This window comes from Hemitrygon akajei, chromosome 23 (genome assembly GCF_048418815.1).
Source record: "Hemitrygon akajei chromosome 23, sHemAka1.3, whole genome shotgun sequence".
NCBI classification, from domain to species: Eukaryota; Metazoa; Chordata; class Chondrichthyes; order Myliobatiformes; family Dasyatidae; genus Hemitrygon; species Hemitrygon akajei.
The window spans coordinates 14,395,417-14,422,082 of NC_133146.1; the positions used below are offsets into that span (position 1 = coordinate 14,395,417).

The window sequence follows — 26,666 nt, forward strand, 5'->3', positions numbered from 1 at the left end:
TCCACGTCAACTCTATCTATCCCCCTCATAATTTTAAATACCTCTATCAAGTCCCCCCTCAACCTTCTACGCTCAAAAGAATAAAGACCTAACTTGTTCAACCTTTCTCTGTAACTTAGGTGCTGAAACCCAGGTAACATTCTAGTAAATCTCCTCTGTACTCTCTCTATTTTGTTGACATCTTTCCTATAATTTGGTGACCAGAACTGTACACATTACTTCAAATTTGGCCTTACCAATGCCTTGTACAATTTTGACATTACATCCCAACTCCTATACTCAATGCTCTGATTTATAAAGGCCAGCATACTAAAAGCTTTCTTCACCACCCTATCCACATGAGATTCCACCTTCAGGGAACTATGCACTATTATTCCTAGATCACTCTGTTCTACTGCATTCTTCAATGCCCTACCATCTACCATGTATGTCCTATTTGGATTATTCCTACCAAAATGTAGCACCTCACACTTATCAGCATTAAACTCCACCTGCCATCGTTCAGCCCACTCTTCTAACTGGCCTAAATCTCTCTGCAAGCTTTGAAAACCTACTTCATTATCCACAACGCCACCTATCTTAGTATCATCTGCATACTTACTAATCCAATTTACCACCCCATCATCCAGATCATTAATGTATATGACAAACAACATTGGACCCAGTACAGATCCCTGAGGCACACCACTAGTCACCGGCCTCCAACCTGACAAGCAGTTATCCACCACTACTCTCTGCCATCTCCCATCCAGCCACTGTTGAATCTATTTTACTACTTCAATATTAATACCTAACGATTGAACCTTCCTAACTAACCCTCCATGCAGATCCTTGTCAAAGGCCTTACTGAAGTCCAAATAGACAACATCCACTGATTTACCCTCGTCAACTTTCCTAGTAACCTCTTCAAAAAGTTCAATAAGATTTGTCAAACATGACCTTCCACGCACAAATCCATGTTAACTGTTCCTAATCAGACCCTGTCTATCCAGATAATTATATATACCATCTCTAAGAATACTTTCCATTAATTTTCCCACCACTGACGTCAAACTGACAGGCCTATAATTGCTAAGTTTACTCTTAGAACCCTTTTTAAACAATGGAACCACATGAGCAGCACGCCAATCTTCCGGCACCATCCCTGTTTCTAATGACATATGAAATATTTCTGTCAGAGCCCCTGCTATTTCTACACTAACCTCCCTCAAGGTCCTAGGGAATATCCTGTCAGGACCTGGAGATTTATCCACTTTTATATTCCTTAAAAGCGCCAGCACTTCCTCCTCTTTAATCGTTACAGTTTCCATAACTTCCCTACTTGTTACCTTTGCCTTACACAATTCAATATCCTTCTCCTTAGTGAATACCGAAGAAAAGAAATTGTTCAGAATCTCCCCCAACTCTTTTGGCTCCACACATAGATGTCCTATTGCCTTAAATTTATGGCCCCCCTCATTTTATCCAATTCCACTCTGGGAAAAAGGCACTGACTGTCCATCCACTCAGTTTATCATCTTACACACCTCTATCAAGTCACCTCTCTTCCTCCTTTGCTCCAAAGATGATAGCCCGAGCTCGCTTAGCCTCTCCTCATAAGTGTTGTTCTGTAGTCCAGGCAGCATCTCCTCTGCAACCTCTCTAAACCTTTTACATCATTCCTATAATGAGGCGATCATAACCCAACACAATACTCCAGGAGTGGTCTAAACACAGTTTTATAGAACTGCAACATTACCTTAAAGTTCTTGAACTCAATCCCCTGACTAATAAAGGCTAGCATACCACACGCCTTCTTAACAACCTTATCAACTTGCATGGTAACTTTGAGGGGTCTATGGACGTGGACTTCAAGAAGCCTCTGTTTCTCCACGCTGTTAGGAATCTTGCCATTGTCTCTGCAGTCTTTCTTCAAATTGAACATTCCAAAATGAACCACTTCACACTTTCCTGGGTTGAACTCCATCTGCCGCTTCTCAGCCCAGCTCAGCATCCTCTCAAAGTCCTGTTGTAACCTATGATCGCCTTCTACGTTATCACCAGCACCTCCAACCTTTGTGTCATCTGCATAGGAAAAGTTTAAAGTGATATTGGCCAATGGGACTAACTTAGACGTACAAAAAAGCTGGATGAACTCAGCAGGTCGGGCAGCATCCGTTGAAAGGAGCAGTCAACGTTTCAGGTCGAGACCCTTTGTCAGGACTAAAGAAGGAGGGGGCAGGGGCCCTATAAAGAAGGTGGGGGGAGGGTGGAAAACCAATCAGAGGAAAGATCAAGGGGTGGGGGAGGGGAAGCAGGGAGGGGATAGGCAGGAGAGGTGAAGAAGGAATCTAAGGGGAAAGCACTATGAGTAGTAGAAGAAGGCAGAGTCATGAGAGGTGATAGGCAGCTAGAATAGTCCGCCACAACAGACAGGATCTCCCGGTTGCCACTCACTTCAACTCTCCTTCACATTCCCATTCGGATATGTCCATACATGGCCTCCTCTACTGCCATGATGAGGCCAAACTCAGGTTGGAGGAACAACATCTCATATACCATCTGGGTGGTCTCCAGCCCCTTGGGATGAACATCGAATTCTCCAACTTCCAGTAATTCCCTCCCTCTCCCTTCCCCCATCCCACCTTCACTCTGTCTCCTCTTCCAGCTGCCTATCACCTCTCTCATGACTCTGCCTTCTTCTACTACCCATCGTGCTTTCCCCTTAGATTCCTTCTTCACCTCTCCGGCCTATCCCCTCCCTGCTTCCCCTCCCCCACCCCTTGATCTTTCCTCTGATTGGTTTTCCACCCTCCCCCCACCTTATTTATAGGGCCCCTGCCCCCTCCTTCTTTAGTCCTGACGAAGGGTCTCGACCCGAAATGTTGACTGCTCCTTTCAACAGATGCTGCTCGACCTGCTGAGTTCATCCAGCTTTTTTGTACATCTTGATTTGACCACAGCATCTGTAGTGCACTTTGTGGGACTAACTTAGATGTGGATCTTGGTTGGCATAGATAAGTTGGATTAAAAGTCCTGTTTCTGTGCTGTATGACTCAATGTGTGTGCCACAACGTGTGAGTGTGTGTGTGTGTGTGTGTGTGTGTGTGTGTGTGTGTGTGTGTGTGTGTGTGTGTGTGTGTGTGTGTGTGTGTGTGTGTGTGTGTGTGTGAGTGTGTCTTAGAGCATCAGTGTGTCCAGAATAGAAGGACATACCATTAGGGCAGAGATGAAGAGGAATCTGTTCAGCCACAGGGTGGTGAATCTGAAGAATTCATTGTCATAGGTGGCTGAGGAGGCCAAGTCATATTTCAAGTGGAGGTTGATAAGTTCTTAATTAGTTAGGGAGAAGAAGGAGAGTGCGTTGGAGGGGGATGATATTTTAGCCATGATGGAAATGCAGAGCAGACTCGATGGGCTGAATGGTTTACTTCAGCTCCTATGTGTTATGGTCTTATGGTGTGTTATTTGAAGGTTGCTTGTCCCTCTTCAGCTAAGCGAGCTTGGGTAGAATGGAGGGGGCAGAGGTTGTGCGGAAGGGAGGGCTTGGGCGAGGACCTGGGGTGGGATGCAGGGTGCACCCTGAACCTGGTGTCAGGCCCCAGAGAAGTAGTGAACCGGCAAAGTGGAGGTGGCAGGAAAGAGGTTCCACCTTCTCAAGCAGATGGACTGTGGGACTGCAGTGAGATATTTTCCCAGGCAGGAAAAGAAGGAAGTGTGCAATTTTAAAAATTTATTTTCAATTTAAAATGTGCAAGTTCCTGACGAATTCTGACAGATTCCCTTTCCAGGGATTTTCTTCATTAAACATAGAGGAAAATATGGATGCAATAAAGGCTGGTCTCGTATGGATTCAGTTAGCACATTGGACCTTTACGTAGCTTGTTTAAACAAGACAGTAATGAGCCACAAATGTTGGAGGAATGATTTGAACTGGCCGCACTAGTCAGTAGAAAAGTAATGCACTGAATAATAATTACCCAGGAGTGAGTTATATATATACAGAATACTGGATACCAGACCTACAGGCTTGAATCTAATCAAGTGGTTTCGGGATTTATTTATAGATGACAGCTATCTTTCTGTGAGCTACAAGCTGGGATCTGACTGAGGGTTTTGGGAGGGTGTACACAGGATTACAGACACACGAGAGGTTCTGCAGATGTTCCAACGTAACACACACAGAATACTGCAAGAACTCAGAAGGTCAGGCAGCATCTACGGAGAGGAATGAAGAATTGATTTTTCAGGCGAAGACCGTTCATCAGAATAACAGATAATAGGGAGTGAGTTACAGGGTAGGATCTAATAAATCTGAGCATTTACAGTTAGAATAAAACATCCGTTGGAGTGAGTTACAGGCTGGACCATAGTCCAAAATTCAAATAAATGTATTATCAAAGTGCACACAGTGTACTACCCTGAAACTGACTTTTTTGCAAGCAATCACAGACATACAAGAAACACAATAGAATCAATGAAAGACTTCACCCAGGACGGACAAACAACCAACGTACAGACCATAACAGCAATGAACTATGCAAATACAAAAAGAAAGGGGAAACAAGGAATAACAATAATAATGTAAATAAATAAGCAATAAATGTCGAGAACATGAGGTGAAGAGTCCTTGAAAGTGAGTCCATAGGTTGTGGGAACAGTTCAGTGATGGCCGGAGTGAAGTTATCTTCTCTGGTTCAAGAGTCTGATGGTTGAGGGAAATAACTGTTCCTGAATCTAGTGGTGTGGGGTCTGAGACTCCTGTATCTTCTTCCTGATGGCAGCAGTGTGAAGACAGCATGGCCTGGATGGTAGGGGTCCTTGATGATTAATGCTGCTTTCCTGCGACAGCGCTCCACATAGAGATGCTCCTTGATGGGCAGGGCTTTACCTGGGATGGAATGGGCTATATCCATTACTTTTGTAGGCTTTTCTGTACAAAATCATTGGTGTTTCCATACCAGGCCATGGTGCAACCAGTCAATATACTCTCCGCTATTTATCTATAGAAGTTCGTCAAAATTTTAGATAACACGCTGAATCTTCGCAAACTTCTAAGAAAGTAGAGGCACTGCCGTGCTTTCAGTGTAATGTCACTTACATGCTGGACCCAGGACGTGTCCTCTGAAATGATAACATTGAGGAATTTAAAGTTGCTGACCCTCTCCACCTCTGATCCCCTGATGAGGACTGGCTCATGGACCTCTGGTCTCTTCCTTCTGAAGTCAACAATCAACTCTTTGCTCTTGCTGGCATTGAGTGAGAGGTTGTGACTATGACACCACTCAGCCAGATTTTCAATCTCCCTCCTTACTGATTGTGGAAAGTAACTGGTTTTGAGTCTGGTGCTCCTGGCGTGGATGCTACGTAGCCTCCTCTCTGATGGGAGTGAGGCAAGCAATCCATGATGGGATCCTTCATGATGTTACTGGCCCTGTTCCAGAACCCCTCTGTATTTTGTATACCTCCATTAAATCTCCCCTTATTCTCCACGTTCCAAGGAATAAAGTCCAAACCTATTCAATCTTTCCTTATAACTCAGGTGCTTCAGTTCTGGAACATCCATGTAAATTTCTTCTGTATTCTTTCAACCTTTCCTGTAGTTCGGTGACCAAAACAGCACACAATACACACACACACACACACACACACACACACACACACGCACACGCACACGCACACGCACACGCACCCTCTTTCTTCCTGTTGTTTGGAGGCATCCCCTCCTTTATCCCACTAACCCTAGTCTCCCTGAGTCTTCCCTTCACTTAACCCTCAACCTCACATCTATCAGGCGTACCATTCATGTCCCACCGTGTCCAAATGTCAATCTGCTCTTTAACCCAACACTTCAGCATCAGAATTAGGTTTAATATCACCGGCATATGTTATGAAATTTGTTAACTTTGCAGTGGCCCTATAATGAAATAAATGATAAATAAATATACAGCAACCAAAATATAGAGAAAACATTAAGTATATATATGGCTATTAAATTGTTAACTTAAAATAAATAGTGCAAAAAAAAAGAAATAAAAATAAGTAATGAAGTAGTGTTTATGTGTTCAATGTCCATTTAGAAATCGGGTCAATTATGTCAATAATTATGCCTCCCTCACAGATTATCTGTTAACATCTCGATAATGTTTGTGGAACTCTCTCTCTACGTATTAGCTGCTGTGTTTCCTTCATAGTGTCATAACAATACAGCACAGCCGGCTGATTTAGTCCATGCCAAACCACTTAACCTACCTACTCCCATCAATCTGCACCTCCACACCCCTACCATCCATGTACCCGTCCAAACTTCTCTTAAAATGTTGAAATTGAGTTCATATGCACAACTTGTGCTGGCACCACTCATGACCATCTGAGTGAAGAAGTTTCCCCTCAAGTTCCCCTTAAACTTTTCCCCTTTTACCCTTAACCAATGACCCCTAGTTGTAGCCCCACCCAGCCTCAGTGGAAAGACCCTGCTTGCATTTACCCTGTCTATAGCCCTCATAATTTTGTATACCTCCATTAAATCTCCCCTTATTCTCCACGTTCCAAGGAATAAAGTCAATTTTTATTCCTTCTTTATTCCTTCTATTCAATCTTTCCTTATAACTCAGGTGCTCCAGTTCTGGTAACATCCATGTAAATTTTTTCTGTATTCTTTCAACCTTGTTTATATCGTTCCTGTAGTTAGGTGACCAAAGCAGCACACAATACTCCAAATCAAGCATCACCAACAACTTGCACAACTTCAACATAACATCTTATCTCTTGTACTCAATACTATGATTTATGAAGGCCAACAACCCTATCTTCCTGTGATGTCACTTTCAATGAATTATGGACCTGTATTCCCAGATCCCTTTGTTCTACCACACTCCTCAGTGCCCTACCATTCACTGTGTAAGACCTACCCTGGTTGGTCCTACCGAAACGCAACATCTCACACTTGTCGGCATTAAATTCCATCTACCATTTTTCAGTCCATTTTTCCAGCTGGTGCAGATCCTGCTGCAAGCTCTGATAGTCTTCCTCACTGTCTATTACACCCCCAATCTTGGTGGCATCTGGCAATTTGCTGATCTAGTTAATCATATTATCATCCAGATCATTGATATAGTTAACAAAGGACCCAGTACCGATCCTTGCGTCCTTCCACTGGTCACAGGCCTCCAGTCAGAGAGGCAACCACCTACTACCATTCTCTGGCTTCTCCCACAAAACCAATGTCTAATCCAATTTACAACCTTGTCTTGAATGCTGAGTGATTGAACCTTCCCAACAAACCTCCCATGCAGGTTGAACCTTCCGAACAAACCTCCCATGCAGGACCTTGTCAAATGCCTTGCCTTGTCCATGTAGACAACATCCACAGGCTTGCCTTCATCAACTTTCCTGATAACTTCCTCAAAAAAACTATAAGATTGATTAGATACGACCTACCACGCACAAAGCCATGTTGACTATCCCTAATCAGTCCATGTCAATTCAAATGCTCATATACCCAGTCCCTTGGAATACCTTTCAATAACTTTCCCACTCCTGCTGTCAGGCTCACCAGCCTATAATTTTCTGGTTCACTTTTATAGCCTTTCTTAAACAGTGAAACAGCATTGACTATCCTCCAATACCTCACCAGTCACTAAAGGTGATTCAAATATCTCTGCTAGGGTCCCTGCAATTGCTGCATTTATCTCCAACAGGGTCCGAGTGCACACCTTGTCAGGTCCTGGGGATCTATCCACCCCGATTTGTCTCAGGATAGCAAACACCTCCTCCTCTGTAATTTATAAAGGGTCCACGAAGTTGATGCTGTTTAACCACACTTCTATAGACCCTATCTCCATCTCCTGAGTGAATATGGATGCAAACGCCTCACCCTGTAATCTATATAGAGTCCATGAAGTTGATGCTGCTTTGCCTCACTTCTATAGACTCTATGTCCATCTCCTGAGTAAATATAAATGCAAAAAGATTATTTAGGACCTCTCCTATCTCTTTTGGCTCCATGTATGGATTACCATTCTGATCTTACAGAGGACCAATTTTCTCTTGCGTCCTTTTACTCTTAACATATCTGCAGAATCCCTTGGGATTCTCCTTCACCTTGTCTGCTAGAGCAACTCCATGACATCTTTTAGCCCCCCGATTTCTTTCTTAACTGTTCTCTTGCATTTTTTACACTCCATAAGCACCTCATTTGTTCCTACCTGCCTATACCTGCTATGCACCTCCTTTTTTTTCTTAACCAGGGCCTCAATATCTCTTGAAAACCAAGGTTCCCTAAACCTGTTATCTTTACCTTTTATTCTGACAGGCATATTCAAGCTTTGTACTCTCAAAATTTCACTTTTGAAGATCTCCCGCTTACCAAGCACACCTTTGCCAGAAAACAACCTGTCCAGATTAACACTTGCCAGATTCTTTCTGATACCATCAAAATTGGCCTTTCTCCAATTTAGAATCTCAACCCGCAGACCAGACCTATCTTTTTCCTTATTTCCTTTGAGGCTAATGACATTGTGATCACCAGATGCAAGGTGTTCCTCTACACAAACTTCTGTCTCCTGCTCTGTCTCTTTCCCTAATAGGAGATCAAGTTTTCACACTGTCTTGTTGGGGCTTCTATGTACTGATTAAGGAAGCTTTCCTGAACACATTTGACAAACTCTATCTCCTCTAGTCCTTTTACAGTATGAGAGTTCAAATCAATATGTGGAAAGTCAAAAATTCCTAAAATTAAAAATCCCCTTTCTTGATCTCTCTGTCTCTCTCTCTACTGATTCCCATGGCTATCTTGACTATACCTCTTCCCACCCTGTCTTCTGTAAAAATGCTACTCCCTTTTCTCAGTTCCTTTGTCTCCACCGTATCTGTTCCCAGAATGAAGCGTTCCTTTTCAAGACATCAGAGATGTTCATCTTCTTCTTCACAGAACTGGGTACCTCTTCCTCCACCATTGATGCTGCCCTCAGACAGATGAAAATGCAGGGAATGGAGGGATATTGATCATGTAGAGGCAGAAAGGATTTCATTTAGCACACACTAAATGCTGGAGGAACTCAGCAGGCCAGGCAGCATCTATGGAAAAGAGTTCAGTGGACGTTTTGGGCCGAGACCCTTCAGGAGGTAGCTTGTTTAGTTTGGTATGAGAAAAATGGATCAAGTAAATGCAGAAGATATTTAGTTTAATTTAGTATAAGAAAAGAAATTGGGTGGAGACACACCTCTACCAAAGGAGGTGTAAGGCAGTCCTTCCCTCTGTTACCCTGCAGGTCACCCTTGGGCAAGGTGCAGCACCTGCTTAGACCCTCCTCCCCCATTCAAGGTCACGTGAAGCCACAGGAGCAGATGGTGGATGGTCGTAGGAGCAGCTGGTGCAGATCACAAGCCCTGATTATGCAACCACTGACGCCAAGCAGACAATCTCTGAAGAGTATTGATAATGACTGGGGTCACCCGTCTTGTAAAGACACCGCCCAGAAGAAGGCAATGGCAAACCACTTCTGTAGAAAAAAATTTACCAAGAACAATCATGGTCACCTATGTCATATGACCCGACACATAATGATGATGAAGATGCAGGGATATGGACCAATCAGAGGCAGAACGGATTTAGTTTATTTTGGTATAAGAGAAGAGGATTATAGGAGGGAAGGTTTCAACTGATTTTGGAGTAGGTTATCTAGGTTGGCAGAACATTGTAGGCTGAAGGGGCCGTGCTGTGCTGTCCTGTTTGATGGTCAACATTTAGGGCCGAGACCCTTTACCAGGATTGGAAAGAAAGGAGGGAGAAGCCAGAATAAGAAGGTAGGGGAATAGGGGAAAGGAGTACAAGCTGGTAGGTGATAGACAAAACTAGGGGAGGATAAAGGTGGACGTGTATGGTGTTACACATACACAGCGACAATGAATATAGAATTGAGACAGGTTTTCTTATAAACAAATAAAACCTTTATTAAACACTGCTAAAAAAAAAACCCAAAAGTAAACAAACGACTAACTTAACCGGACATCAGCTGCTATACGGCAGCTCAAACAGTCCTTAAACGAGAAATGCGAACGCAGTTCCTAAAAGTAGTAAATGCAAAAGTCCAAATGATTTACACAGTCAATTAGGAGAGACTTTCCTTAAAGTAATAAATTCTCTTACGACGTGACGTTACTGCTGATCACAGCCAAAATGTGCCCTGCCCGAAGGATTTATGATGAAGGAAATAAAACGGCTTAAAGGCACTGACTTTCCCTTGGCAAAACGCTGCATCCAGCTCTTTCTGCTCTTATAGCAATGCAGGAGCTATCTCGGACGCAGGTTACTAATTCCTTCCGAATGGGGATCAAATAAGGTCGAACCTGTTCTACCGCGGATAACACCAACTTTTCTCGAACCTTCAGGTTTCCGAACTTCGATAATTCTTCACTCTCTGACTGGACTTTAACTGGCAGTGTTTTTCAGAGCTGCTGGCACAACGATTCTTACAGTAGAGATTAAAACTCCACTTTTAAAACGAAACTGCATCATAAAATCAAATACGCAGCAGAACGGAGTCACTGACGAATTAAACCATGAACTGACCTGCGTCACAGGGAGGGGTTCTCCTTTTATACCCTGTTGAGAAAACCATCACATGACCTCTCACTGGCGGGAAAATTACACCACTCCACCATCACAAGACCATTACATCATGCCCAGCAGAGACTCAATTACATCATGGTCATGTGACAGTCACAAGATACCCACAGAGTATGTAACAATGAGGAAGGGGTATATATAGGTGAGACTCCCCCTTCCTTTCCAGTTCTGAGAAAAGGTCTCGGCCCGAAACATTAACTGTTTATTCTCTTCCTCAATGCTGCCCGACCGGCTGAGTTCTTCCAGCATTTTATATGTGTTTTCTGGATTTCCAGCATCTCTTGTGATATCTCTCTTACTTCTATGTTCTGTGCGGACATGATGGCCAAAGGGTCTGTTCCTGTGTGGTACTGTTCTATATTGTGTTCCAATTTAACCTTTATCTTCAGTTCAAGTGTCAAATTGAGAAATGGCTTGAATTCCACATCCTTGGGGATTCCTAAAGTAAGTCAAAGGAAAGCATTATTTTCAAACATATCGCAGCCTAAGCGCCCTGCTACCAATTTGCACACAGTCTGTTTCCACAGACACTGCTGAGGCAAGCAGTCAGTCTCAAAAGTGCTGGGGTGGCCCTTTAGAGCGGAGATGAGGAGGAATTTCTTCAGCCCAGTGGGTAGTGAATCTGTGGAATTCATTGCCATGGAGGCCAAATCACTGGGTATAATTAAAGCAGAGGTTGATCAGTTCTTGATTTGTCAGGATGACAAAGGTTACGAGGAGAAGGCAGGTGATGAGGTTGAGAGGGATAATTAGATAGATAGATAGATAGATAGATACTTTATTCATCCCCATGGGGAAATTACTCAGCTATGATGGAATAGCAGAGCAGATTTGATGGGCTGAAAGGCCTAATTCCATTCCTATGTCTGGAAACCCTGTGGTCCACTGCTTCTAGGGGACTTCGCTGGCCGGAACAGTGGTGAGAACTTGCCCAGCTCGTTTTCAAAGTGGTGACCATAGGATCTTTTACACCTACACACTGGGGTGCTCTGGTTTGCCTCTGGTGTGGAAGGCAACACCTCTGACAGCGCAGCGCTCTCCCCTGCACCTTGTGCCCCGATGTCTTCAACCCCATGACCCCCTGAGCCAAAAGGTGACCCACTGAGCCATGACAGGGGCTGCAGTGCGCAATAAGTTAAACCAGTTCGAAATATCACGACGTCTAACCGATATCCATCCGGAGCCCGGGAGGAGTATACAAGCCGAGATTCCGAGGAGACAACACCCTCAACTCCGCACTGATGACGGCTTCCCGATTGAAGGCGGAACGTCTGCAGACATTTTGCCCAGCTCGGCGATCAACCAAACTTCCAATATCAAACCAGTTCGCATGATCCACTGTTGCAGTGCATGTTGCTCTGTCGCCATGGAAACGCACCACCTGTGGTGGTGGGGGGGAGCGATGGTTTAGGTCATCAGTAAAAGATGGGGGAATCGATTGCCAGCGGACACTCAGTGCAGGTGGCCTCTGCTTGAGACCAGCTTTGAAACACCATGAGGCGGTTTGGCCTGCTAGTTATTGCGAGCAGGTGGCCCTGGCGTTTTCTCTCCTCTCTCAGCCGCGGGCTGGGGCCGTCTTTAATTGGTCGCTGTGGTCGGGTGGTCTCACTGCAGTGATCACCATCGCCAGTCTCAGCCCTCTTCCACCGGGGGGGTCGTTTCCAACGCATCTGCTTCTCATATCGGTGAGAGCCTGGTCTTCCTCTCTGAGTGACTGCAGTGGGCTCACACGTGTTTCCAATCCTCTGGTGGTTGGATATAATTGAGGAAAGTGGAATGAAGTCACGACTGGCTATTCACCACCCTCCCCACCCACTTCTCGCAGGCAGGAAGCGATGGATCGGAAATTACCTGCTTTTCTCTAATCAAACAGCCCACCAACACACCTATCCTGAGAGTCACATATAAGCAGCTAATCACACATCAATATGACCGTAAGATCATAAGACACAGGAGCAGAATTAGACCATTGGATCCATCATGTCTAATCAGCCATTTGATTACGGCTGATTTACTATCCCTCTCAACCCTATTCTCCCAGTAACCTTTGATGCCCTGCCTAATCAAGAACCTATCAACCTCCGCTTTAAATATATCTAACAACTTGGCCTCTGCAGCCGTCTGTGGAAATGAATCCCACAGGTTCACCTCCCTCAGGTTAAAGAAATTTCTCCTTGTCTCTGTTCGTCAGCTTGCAAGCGATTCAGCAATGAGTGCCTGTGGTAAACCCTTATCCCATCGGGTAAGACACACACTCACATGCATGCACACACGTGTACAAATACACACACACACGCGCGCATAATTAGCCCCAGATTTACCCGGACGGTGATCAATAACAGGTATCCCTTCCCTTGCCACTGCAGGTCACTGTCCAGTTCAGAATGCCTCTGTGCCCAATCTCAGATTTGGAAGCATTTCGCTACCACGAATTGTCAAAGTTGCTGTCAAAAGTTTGATTGCGATTATTGTTATGGGACATATTTGGTATGGATTTCAACCAATGCAGAATACTCTAAATTAAACTCTATTATTTGTTGGGATAAATCTAAATTAATGCAAAATACATTAAACTATTAACCCGTATGGCTGAAGGAGCTAAACAATTGCAGAATACTTTCAGAATGTAATTACAGAATAATTGCAGAATGGCCAAGTGGTTAAGGCGTTAAGGCATTCGTCTAGTGATCTGAAGGTCGCTAGTTCGAGCCTTGGCTGAGGCTGCGTGTGTGTCCTTGAGCAAGGCACTTAACCACACATTGCTCTGCGACGACACCGGAGCCAAGCTGTATGGGTCCTAGTGCCCTTCCCTTGGACAACATCGGTGGCGTGGAGAGGGGAGACTTGCAGCATAGGCAACCACTGCAATCGCTTTACAGTGCTAGCGATCTCTGATCAGGATTCAGTTCCTGCTGCTGTTGGTAAGGATCTTGTATGTTCTCCCGATGATCGCATGGGTTTCTGAAGACGTACGGGTGAGGGCTAGGGAGTTGTGTGCGTGCTTTGTTTCTTTATTTATTTACTGAGGCACCGCGCAGAATAGACCATTCCAGCCCTTCGAGCGGCGCTGCCGGCAACCGAGTTTCACCCCAGCCTAACCACGGGACAATTTACAACCATCAACTCACCCCACTGTTACAGATTGGAACGTGGGAGGAAATTGAGGCATCTGGGGGAAGCCCACACAGTCACAGGGAGAAAGTCCTGACCGACAGCGGTGGGAAATGAACTGGGTCACTGGTACTGTAAAACATTGTGCTGACCACGGCCCCGCTGTGCTGTGCCACACCATGCTGGAGCCGGGATCACGGGGACACTCGCGGGCTGATCCCAGCGCATCCTCGGACTATGTCGGTCGTTAACACAAATGACTATTTCACTGAGTATCTGATGTTTCAATGTACATGTGACAAATTAAGCTAATCTTTTCTCTTTAGGTCTAACAGCATAAACTCTTAAACTGTACTATTGCTGGGATAGAGCTAAACTAATACAGATGATATCACAATAAGCTATCAAGCTCAGTTACAGCTGGGGGAAGTCTTTGACACTGATTCAATATCACTGTCACAACAAGATTGGAGGGGGAGGGATAGGAAATCGGGTTCGGTCAGGGTCAATAGCAAATCGGAAGCCCTTTTCTCATGAAGACATGGTTGCCTTTCCCATTGATGTTGGTAGAGTAGACAGGCCAGCAGAGTTTAGGTCAGCTCGACCGCTCCCTATAGCAGAAATGTCGAGCCTTTTTGTGCCCAATTTGGCAATAATCTCCAAAGAAAATTCTCTCACGTGCCATGGTAATTTTGATCAGTGGGATTTTTAAAGAATTTCACCAATTTGGGCAGTATGTCTCCAAAGTGCATGTGCACAGATTTATTACTGAATTAAAGATTAATTGATTAATTATTATTAGTGACTAATGATTGATTAATCAATTAGTAACAATAGTCATGGACTTTCTTAAGGAAAAGGAATGCATCATTTTCCTTGTTTATGTGTATTCATTGTTTTGCTGTAAATAAAAATGTAACAAAGACAGATTGCTTCAATGGCGTGGGGCAGCATGGTAGTGTAGTGTTTAGCACAACATTTCACAGTACAGACGACCTAGCTTCAATTCCCATCGCTGCCTGTGAGGAGTTTGTACGTTCTCTCCATGGCTGCATGGGTTTTCTCTGAGTGCTCCTGTTTCCTCACACAGTCCAAAGACGTACCGGTTGGTAGGTGAATTGGTCATTGTAACTTGTCCCGTGATTAGGCTAGGATTAGATCAGGGGTTCTTGGGCGATGTGGCTACTCAATAAAATAAAAATTAATTAAGATAAAGATAATCATTATTGGGGTTTAAAGAGTTGAGGGGTGGCACTGCATGCCCCGTGCCAACAAAGTACTGGACCATGTCATTTGGCATATGTGCCATAGGTTCACCACCCCTGCCTACAGAATCATTACTGCACCCACAAAGGCCCTTTGGCCAATTTCTCTGTAAACTCCCACCTGCTCACCAAAAGCTCAGCTGTACACGCAGCCGTTGCCACCTGCACCAATGCGGACAGCAGTACCCACCTATGTCGACACCAAGACTCACCTGTATGGGTGTGGGGCTGCCTAGCTGAGCCAACGCAAGGCAGGCACGGCCGAGCCATAGCTACAGTCAGGCCCTCACAAGAGCAGACAAACCACACAAAGGGAATTAGTGAAGAAATAAACGCTTGACAAGGCGACAAATTAAACACAGAAGCATCTCACAGCGAAAGCAGCTTGTCTCACAGGGATACAAAGCTGAAAGCCCAACAATGGGCTAATTAAGGGAAACTTTTGTCCGTGAAATAGGATTATATATTTAAAAGTTAATGGTTACTCCGGGGAAAGGCATTTAAGACTAAAAATCCAGATTTTAGCAGAATTCTGTGTAATCCTCTTATATGTCTCTTCCTTAGTCTTGGTGATTTTGATGTTGAAGTCAAAGCTGTTAAATGCTGCATTTCCAGCAAAACAGATTAGATACAGAGTGAATTTCCCTCTACACTGTCCCATCGCACACTCCCAGGACAGGGACAGCACGGGTTAGATACAGAGTGAAGCTCCCTCTACACTGTCCCATCACACACTCCCAGGACAGGGACAGCACGGGTTAGATACAGAGTGAAGCTCCCTCTACACTGTCCCATCACACACTCCCAGGACAGGGACAGCACGGGTTAGATACAGAGTGAAGCTCCCTCTACACTGTCCCATCACACACTCCCAGGACAGGGACAGCACGGGTTAGATACAGAGTGAAGCTCCCTCTACACTGTCCCATCACACACTCCCAGGACAGGGACAGCACGGGTTAGATAAGAGTGAAGCTCCCTCTACACTGTCCCATCGCACACTCCCAGGACAGGGACAGCACGGGTTAGATACAGAGTGAAGCTCCCTCTACACTGTCCCATCACACACTCCCAGGACAGGGACAGCACGGGTTAGATACAGAGTGAAGCTCCCTCTACACTGTCCCATCACACACTCCCAGGACAGGGACAGCACGGGTTAGATACAGAGTGAAGCTCCCTCTACACTGTCCCATCACACACTCCCAGGACAGGGACAGCACGGGTTAGATACAGAGTGAAGCTCCCTCTACACTGTCCCATCACACACTCCCAGGACAGGGACAGCACGGGTTAGATACAGAGTGAAGCTCCCTCTACACTGTCCCATCACACACTCCCAGGACAGGGACAGCACGGGTTAGATAAGAGTGAAGCTCCCTCTACACTGTCCCATCACACACTCCCAGGACAGGGACAGCACGGGTTAGATACAGAGTGAAGCTCCCTCTACACTGTCCCATCACACACTCCCAGGACAGGGACAGCACGGGTTAGATACAGAGTGAAGCTCCCTCTACACTGTCCCATCACACACTCCCAGGACAGGGACAGCACGGGTTAGATACAGAGTGAAGCTCCCTCTACACTGTCCCATCACACACTCCCAGGACAGGGACAGCACGGGTTAGATACAGAGTGAAGCTCCCTCTACACTGTCCCATCACACACTCCCAGGACAGGGACAGCACGGGTTAGATACAGAGTGAAGCTCCCTCTACACTGTTCCATCACACACTCCCAGGACAGGGACAGCACGGGTTAGATACAGAGTGAAGCTCCCTCTACACTGTCCCATCACACACTCCCAGGACAGGGACAGCATGGGTTAGATACAGAGTGAAGCTCCCTCTACACTGTCCCATCACACACTCCCAGGACAGGGACAGCACGGGTTAGATACAGAGTGAATCTCCCTCTACACTGTCCCATCACACACTCCCAGGACAGGGACAGCATGGGTTAGATACACTGTGAATCTCCCTCTACACTGTCCCATCACAGACTCCCAGGACAGGGACAGCACGGGTTAGATACAGAGTGAATCTCCCTCTACACTGTCCCATCACACACTCCCAGGGCAGGGACAGCACGGGTTAGATACAGAGTGAAGCTCCCTCTACACTGTCCCATCACACACTCCCAGGACAGGGACAGCACGGGTTAGATACAGAGTGAAGCTCCCACCCACTGTCCCATCACACACTCCCAGGACAGGGACAGCACGGGTTAGATACAGAGTGAAGCTCCCTCTACACTGTCCCATCACACACTCCCAGGACAGGGACAGCACGGGTTAGATACAGAGTGAAGCTCCCTCTACACTGTCCCATCACACACTCCCAGGACAGGGACAGCACGGGTTAGATACAGAGTAAAGCTCCCTCTACACTGTCCCATCACACACTCCCAGGACAGGGACAGCACGGGTTAGATACAGAGTGAAGCTCCCTCTACACTGTCCCATCACACACTCCCAGGAGAGGGACAGCACGGGTTAGATACAGAGTGAAGCTCCCTCTACACTGTCCCGTCACACACACCTAGGACAGGGACAGCACGGGTTAGATACAGAGTGAAGCTCCCTCTACACTGTCCCATCACACACTCCCAGGACAGGGACAGCACGGGTTAGATACAGAGTGAAGCTTCTTGACTTTTCTCTCATTGTGCCAAGTATTAAGGTCCTTTCAATCAGTTGTTCCAAAGTTGGGGGAATGATTTAGAAAACGAGAGAAAACAGTCAATTGTGAATGGACTCAAGTGATGGCACAGATATAATTGGCACCATACTGCCCATTTCCATTGTGTTAATCCACATTTACAGGTGAGACAATCAATACTTTACACTTTTTACCCCACATTCTGTTGCTGTTTGCCCTTTGCTAAAGGCTGTGTCTGGGTTGGTATGAAGGGCTTTCAGCCAAAGTCTGAAACAGTACTGGCTGGCGGTCAGTGGGTGCAGGAATGAACTGTGGTCTTCACCCTCGCAGCCACGACCTGTCCCCACAATACACACTGTGCAGCGCCAGGGCCACTCTGTTTCCTGAGATGCTAAGCTGACCTGGATCTTCAGGACAAAGAACATAGAACGGCACGGCAGTTGAACAGACCCTTCGGCCCACAGTGTCCGTGCTGAGCATGATGCCTCTATCATCACCCCAGACAGCATTGCCAATGCACCCACCACACTCTGTGTGGGAAAACATTGCCCCCTATTCTTCACTCCAATCACCTTAAAGCTACGCCTCTTTGTAATAGTGGGTCTGGCTAGTGTCTGGCTGTCCACTACATCTATGGCTCTTATCATGCTGTACACCTTTATCCAGTCACCTCTCATCCTCCTTCACACCATGTAGAAAAGACCCAGCTTGCTCAACCTATCATCTTAAGACATGCTCTCCAATCCAGGCAGCATCCTGGTAAATTCCCTGAAGCTTCGACATCCTTCCTATAATGAGGCGACCAGAACTGAACACAATTCTCCAAGCATGGTCTAACCAGAGTTTGATAGACCTGTTACATTATCACATGGCTCTTTACAGGAAGGGGTTTGAGTATGAGCAATATCTGATGGCTCTGGACCTGTCCTCTCTGTAGTTTAGAAGATGAGTGGTGGGTGTTGGGGAGGCAGGTGAATCTGATGAAGCGGACCAAACATTGCAGGGTCTCGATAGGGTTGACACGGAGAGAATGGTTCCAATCGTGGGAGGGTCTAGGATCAAAGAGCACAGCCTCAGAATGCAATGATGTCTTTTTAGAACGGAGCTGAGGAGGTATCTTTTTAGCCAGAGGGCGGTGAATCTATGCCACAGACAGTTATGGCATAGTCACTGGGTATATTTCAAGTGAAGGCTCTTGATTAGCAAGGGTATCAAAGGTTATGGGGAGATGTCAGGAGAATGGGGTTTAGAGGGAAAATAAATCAGCTGTGTTTGAATATTGGAGCAGACTTGATGGGATGAATGGCCCAATAATGTTCCTATGTCTTGTGCTCTAAATGGGATTATTATAGTCAGTGTGGATGAGGTGTGTTGTTTTCATGCCTTGTGACGCCAGGACGGTGAAGCACGTGACTATGTGTTACTTTACTACTGGGGGGGATTTGATTGTGCGATCACAGGGCTGCTGATGGTATATGGCCTCTTGTTTCGAATCATCCTCACTGTCCCATTTCACTTCCTTTCCAGACGACTGGAGCAGAATGGAATCAAATCCGTTCCACCGGGGACGTTTACCACGTACAAAAAACTACGGCGGATGTAAGTGTGCGCTCGTGGGACGCCATTGCCTTTTGCTAGGAGAGGCAGATGGGAAAGAAGGGAGGCTAGGCCCTCCTTCTTGTGAGGCAGTCCCATGGGAGCTGTGGGTTCTGATTAATTGTATTGTGTGTATATCAAAACAGTGAAATGCATCATTAATGTCAAAGAGCAAGAGTCCAAGGCTGTGCTGGGGGTAGCTCATGAGTATCACCATGATTCCAGCACTAACATAAATTACCCACAACTTAGTAACACATACTGACCCATATTTCTGAAATGTGGGAAGAAACCAAAGCGCAGCGGAAAGCCACAAGGTCACTGGCAGAATGTATAAACAGAAAGATTTATAGACAGCCGCAGGAATTGAACCAGTTGCTGGCGCTATAAACATTGTCACACTAGCCGCTACACCATCATGCTGCCCGATCTGAGGTAGCCAATGACGCCATTGTGGGAGCTCTTCCACAGATGGAGCCCAGGGCAGTGGTGAGACCATATCTGGAGATCTGTCTACAGCACTGGTCTTAATTATGACGTTAATTCACTGAGAGCTGTTTGGGGAATGGGTGGGTTCTCTTCTGAGGCTTTAAAGCACTGGCTTGATGAAGAGTAGGCAGTGCTGTGATTGAAATGTTTCAGATCCTGAGGGCGAGGATGTAGAGAGAAAGCTTCATCATGAAGGAGGGCAAGAATTAAGGGGGCACTATTTAAAATCAAAGAGTCACCCTACTTCAGGAAGAGAGACTGTGATTATTTCTGTCAGTGTCAAGAGTTTTCAGAGTGAAGCTCCCTCTACACTGTCCCATCGCACACTCCCAGGACAGGGACAGCACGGGTTAGATACAGAGTGAAGCTCCCTCTACACCGTCCCATCACACACTCCCAGGACAGGGACAGCACGGGTTAGATACAGAGTGAAGCTCCCTCTACACCGTCCCATCACACACTCCCAGGACAGGGACAGCACGGGTTAGATACAGAGTGAAGCTCCCTCTACACTGTCCCATCACACACTCCCAGGACAGGGTCAGCACGGGTTAGATACAGAGTGAAGCTCCCTCTACACTGTCCCATCACACACTCCCAGGACAGGGACAGCACGGGTTAGATACAGAGTGAAGCTCCCTCTACACTGTCCCATCACACACTCCCAGGACAGGGACAGCACGGGTTAGATACAGAGTGAAGCTCCCTCTACACTGTCCCATCACACACTCCCAGGACAGGGACAGCACGGGTTAGATACAGAGTGAAGCTCGCTCTACACTGTCCCATCACACACTCCCAGGACAGGGACAGCACAGGTTAGATACAGAGTGAAGCTTGCTCTACACTGTCCCATCGCACACTCCCAGGACAGGGACAGCACGGGTTAGATACAGAGTGAAGCTCCCTCTACACCGTCCCATCACACACTCCCAGGACAGGGACAGCACGGGTTAGATACAGAGTGAAGCTCCCTCTACACTGTCCCATCACACACTCCCAGGACAGGGACAGCACGGGTTAGATACAGAGTGAAGCTCCCTCTACACTGTCCCATCACACACTCCCAGGACAGGGACAGCACGGGTTAGATACAGAGTGAAGCTCCCTCTACACTGTCCCATCACACACTCCCAGGACAGGGACAGCACGGGTTAGATACAGAGTGAAGCTCCCTCTACACTGTCCCATCACACACTCCCAGGACAGGGACAGCACGGGTTAGATACAGAGTGAAGCTCCCTCTACACTGTCCCATCACACACTCCCAGGACAGGGACAGCACGGGTTAGATACAGAGTGAAGCTCGCTCTACACTGTCCCATCACACACTCCCAGGACAGGGACAGCACAGGTTAGATACAGAGTGAAGCTTGCTCTACACTGTCCCATCACACACTCCCAGGGCAGGGACAGCACGGGTTAGATACAGAGTGAAGCCCCTCTACACTGTCCCATCACACACCCCCAGGACAGGGACAGCACGGGTTAGATACAGAGTGAAGCTCCCTCTACACTGTCCCATCACACACTCCCAGGACAGGGACAGCACAGGTTAGATACAGAGTGAAGCTCCCTCTACACTGTCCCATCACACACCCCCAGGACAGGGACAGCACGGGTTAGATACAGAGTGAAGCTCCCTCTACACTGTCCCATCACACACTCCCAGGACAGGGACCAAGGGGTTGGATGCAGAGTTGGATGTCCTACTCACATGTCCCATTGCTATGTTACTCAGTATGATTATGTACTTGCACGTTGCCTCTACATCACCTGAAGATGTAGTACAATGTTATAGGGACACTGTAAGTGCAGATTGTGGCTGTTGAATCTGCTCAGAAATGAATATTTGTTAGTACCTAAAGCTGTACTCAGGGATGATGTTTGGAGTACTGTGTAAGTTCTGATTGCCCCATTTCAGGAAACATGTGGAGGTTTCAGAGAAGGTGCTGATGAGGTTCACCAGGATCATGAGAGGAGATCTGGTTTAATTTAGCATGGGATTGAACACAGACCTCATGGGCCGAAGGTCCTGTTTTTGTGCTGTATGCTGTATAATTGTACCACACAGGAACAGGCCTTTCAGCCCATCTAGTCATGTTGAATTGTTATTCTGCATAGTCCCATCAACCTGCCCCTGGACCATTGCCCTCCATACCCTTCCCATCATGTACTTATCCAAACATCTCTTAAATGTTGCAGTTGAACCCACATCCACCACTTCTGCTGGCAGCTCATTCCACGTTTGCACCACCCTGTGAGTGAGCTGCCCTCAGATTCACCTTAAATATTTTACCATTCTCCCATAGCCTATGATCTCTAGTTCTAGTCTCAGCCAATCTCAGTGATAAAAGCCTGCTAGCATTTATCCTGTTTCAACCACCCTTAATTTTGTATACCTCTATCAAATCCTCCTCCATTTTCCAACACTCCAGGGAATAAGTCCTAATCTAAAACATAGAACATAGAATGTAGAAATCTACAGCACATTACAGGTCCTTTGGCCTACAATGTTATGCCAACCATGTAACCTACTCTAGAAATTGCTTAGAATTTCCCTACCGCATAGCCGTCTATTTTTCTATGCACCTTGTACCTATCTAAGAGTCTCTTAAAAGACCCTATTGTATCTGCCTCCACCACCGTTGCTGGCAGTGCATTCCACGTACCCACCACTCTGGAAAACTTACTTCTGACATCCCCCTTGCACCTATTTCTAAGCACCTTAAAACTATGTGCCCTCATGTTAGTCATTTCAGCTCTGGGAAAAAGCCTCTGGCTATCCACACGAACAATACCTCTCATCATCTTATACACCTCCACCAGGTCACCTCCCATCTTCCGTCACTCCAAGGAAAAAAGGCCAAGTTCACTCAACCTATTCTCATAAGGCACGCTCTCCAATCCAGGCAACATCCTTGTAAATCTCTTCTGCACTCTCTCTGTAGTATTCACATCCTTCCTGTAGTGAGGTGACCAGAAACGAACATAGTACTGCAATTAGGGCCTAACCAAGGTCTCATATAGCTTTAACATCATGGCTCTTGAACTCAATCCCACAGTTGATGAATGCCATCACACCATACGCCTTCTTAACAACACTGTCAACATGCGAAGCAGCTTCGTGTGTCTACGGACACGGACCCCAAGATCTTGCTGATCCTCCACACTGCCAAGAGTCTTACCATTAATATTATATTGTGTTCAAATCTGACCTACTGAAATGAGTCACTTCACACTTATCTGGGTTGAACTCCATCTGCCATTTCTCAGCCCTGTTCTGCATTCTATCGATGTCCCACTGTAATCTCTGTCAGCCCTCCAGACTATCCACAACACCCCCAACTTTTGTGTTGTCACCAAACTTGCTAACCCACCCTTCTACTTGTTCATTCAGTTCATTTATAAACATCACAAAGAGGAGGGGTCCCAGAACAGATCCCTGCGGAATACCACTGGTCACTGAACTCCATGCAGGATACATAGCATCTACAATCACCCTTTTCCTTCTGTGGGCAAGCCAATTCTGGATCCACAAAGCAATGTCCCCTTGGATCCCATGCCTCCTTACTTTCTGAAGGAGCATTGCATGGGGAACCTTATCAAATACCTTACTGAAATCCATATACACTGCATCCACTGCTCTACCTTCATCAATGTATGTGTTACATCCTCAAAGAATTCAATCAGGCTTGTAAGGCCTGACCTGCCCTTAAAATAGCCATGCTGACTATCCCTAATTATATCTCAGCAAATGCCCTTAAATCCTGCCTCTCAGGCTCTTCACCAACAACTTGCCCACCACTGAAGTAAGACTCACTGGTCTATAATTTCTTGGGTTATCGCTTTTCCCTTTCATGAAGAAGGGAACAATATTTGCAATCTTCCAATCCTCTGGTACTTCTCCCATGCCTATTGATAATGCACAGATCATTACCAGAAGCTTAGCAATCTCCTCCCTCGCTTCCCATAGTAGCCTGGGGTATATCTCATCCGGTCCCAGTGACTTATCTAGCTTAATACCTTACAAAAGTGCCAGCACATCCTTTCTTAATGTACATATGCTCAAGCATTTTAGTCCACTGTAAGTCATTCCCACAATTGCCAAGGTCCTTTTCCCTGGTGAATACTGAAGCAAAGTATACATTAAGTACTTCTGCTACCTCCTCTGACTCCATGCACGTGTTTCACAATGACTCCTGATTGGTCCTGTTCTCACTTGGCTTATCCTCTTGCTCTTCACTTACTTGTAGAATGCCTTGGGGTTTTCCATAATCCTGCTCGCCAAGGCCTTCTCATGGTCCCTCCTAGCTCTCCTAATTTCATTCTTAAGCTCCTTCCTGACACCCTTGTGATTTTCTAGAGCTCTAACACTACCTAGTTTCTTGAACCTTTTGAAAGCTTTTCTTTTCTTTGTAACTAGATATTCTATGTCCTTAGTACACCTTTTAATCTATTCAATCTTTCCCTGTGACTCAGGGCCTCAAGTACTGGCAACATTCTTATAAATTTTCTTTGTACTCTTTCAATCTTATTGATACCTTTCCTGTAGGTAGGTGAGCAGAACTACACACAATACTCCAAATTAGGCCTCACCAACGTCATATTCAACTACAACATAACATCCCAACTCCTGTACGCAATGCTCTGATTTACGATGGCCAATGTGCCAGGCGATCTCTGTATGACCCTCTCGACCTGAGAAGACACTCTGAAGGAATTATGGATCTGTAATCCCAGATCCTTCTGATCTACCCCACTCTTCAGTGCTCTACCATTCACTATGTTTGTCCAACCCTGATTTGTCCTCCCAAAGTGCAACGCCTCACCGTACTCTTTTCCGTAGATGCCAAGTTCCTCCAGCATTGTGTGTGTGTTTTGCTTGGATTTCCAGCATCTGCAGACTTGGCCTTGTTTGTGATTTGACACCTCACACTTGCCTGCTTTAAGTTCCATCTAAGGTCTACATTCTATGGGCAACATAGACCATCAACAGCCCATGTACTATGGACAACAGGACAGAAGGACCCACTTATTGGCTGTATGATTAACTATGGTTCTTAGAGCAGACAGAATCAGGTTTCTCTCAGCCAATGTTTTCCCTGGTTTGCTTGGTATTAACTTGCTGTTTCCATCCTCCCACAATCCTCTGAAAAGTAGAATTTAAAAATAAACACACAATTCCTTTCCAATCCCACAAATTCCACTCACTCTTTTCGCTTTCATATTTCCAGGCACGACACCTCTTCTCATTATCAAATGTAGATAGCATTCTGGCAAATTTTTGCCCCACTTCTTCCAATAAAAATATCATCTCTGAAGAGCAGTGCATAGAAATGATATGGTTGTGCAATGCGCAAACCAGGGCTTTGCATCACACCGTGATCCTCAGACATGTCTGCAGGTCAAGAGTTAACAGAATCAAATGACTGACCTGTGCCAGGCATCTCCTTCCTGAAATGAGCCTTATCTCCCTCGTGAATATCTCACACGCCGTATAAAATTAATGAACTGGAGCCACCGATTGTCTTCTGCTGGTGAGTCCCTCCCTTCGATCTGCCATCTGTTAGATTAAAGGCAGCAGAAGGAAAGTCTTTAACCCCTCAATATCTGTACCCCTAACTCCTCCTCTGGGCCCAGTGCAAACAACCAGCGATAGATTCAAGCCAAGGGCCAAGCATACAGATTTTATTCGGTTGTTTCTTGGGGAGTTTGAGCGCTATCATGGTTTATTTTTGAGGATTTGGTCAAGGTTTGATTTCTAAAGTGGATTTAACTGGATCCCGCACTCTGGTAGAGTGTACTGTGATATAGATCAATAGTCCATATGAATTTAATCTCCTTCACAGGTATTTCATACCTCATGTAAGATTAATTGGCAATAACCAGGGTCTGAGCTCTGTTATTGTGGATAGAGATATTACCTCACAGTTTCAGTGAAAAGGGTTCAAACTCGACCTCCTGTCTGTGTGAAATTTGCATGTTTTCCCTGTGGCTGTGTGGGTTGCTTCCGATCACTCCAGTTTCTGCCCACATCTCAAAGATGGGTGGGTTAATTGGTCATTGTAAATTGCCCCCAGTATGTAGGTGTATGATAGAACATAGGGGGTAATGTGGGGGAAATAAGTTGGGATTAGTGTAGAAAGGGTGTATGTTTCTGTGCTGTGTGACAGATAAGACAGAGGAGCAGAATTAGGCCATTCAACCCATCAAATCTGCTACACCATTCCATCATGGCTGATTCATTTTTCCTTTCAACCCTATTCCCCTCCCTGTTACATTTGACTCCCTTACTAATCAAGAACACATTAATCTCTGCTTTAAACATACTCAATGAATTGGCCTCCACAGCCATCTGTGGCGATGAAATCCACAGATTCACCACCCTCTAGCCAAAGGAATTCTTCCTCATCTCTGTTCTAAAGGGATCCTTCTTTTCTGAGACTGCTAGTCCTAGACTCTCACATATTGGAAACATCCTCTCCACATCCACTGTATCTAGTGCTTACGATTTTCAGCTGGTGGATGCCAAATGTCCGTGGATAGGAAAGATTAACAATCTGGAAGAGGGGACCGAGTGTACTGTATCTAAATTTGCTGATGACAGTAAATTGAATGGAAAAGCAAATCGTGCAGAAGATACAGAGAGTCTGCAGAGATATATGGATAGGTTAAGTGAGTGGGCAAGGGTCTGGCAGATTGAGTACAATGTTGGTAAATGTGAGGTCATCCACTTTGGAAGGAAAAATGAAAAAGCAGATTATTTAAATAGGAAGAAAATTGCAGCATGCTGCAGTGTAGAGGGTCTTGGGAGCACGTGCATGAATTACAAAAGGCTGGTTTGCAGCTGCAGCAGGCTATCAAGAAGGCAAATGGGATGTTGGCCTTCACTGGTAGAGGAATTGAATTTAACAGCAGGGAGGTTATGCT

General features: G+C 45.8%; 1 protein-coding gene across 3 annotated transcripts in view; it reads left to right on the forward strand.

The window, feature by feature from the left end:
• Positions 1–26,666, forward strand: part of LOC140715178 (slit homolog 1 protein-like) — a 322,282-nt gene that overhangs the window by 131,270 nt on the left and 164,346 nt on the right. For all 3 annotated transcript variants that reach the window (XM_073026998.1, XM_073026997.1, XM_073026996.1), the window contains exon 11: positions 19,176–19,247. In XM_073026998.1, coding sequence (XP_072883099.1) covers positions 19,176–19,247 — 72 coding nt within the window. The remainder of the gene's footprint in view (positions 1–19,175; positions 19,248–26,666) is intronic.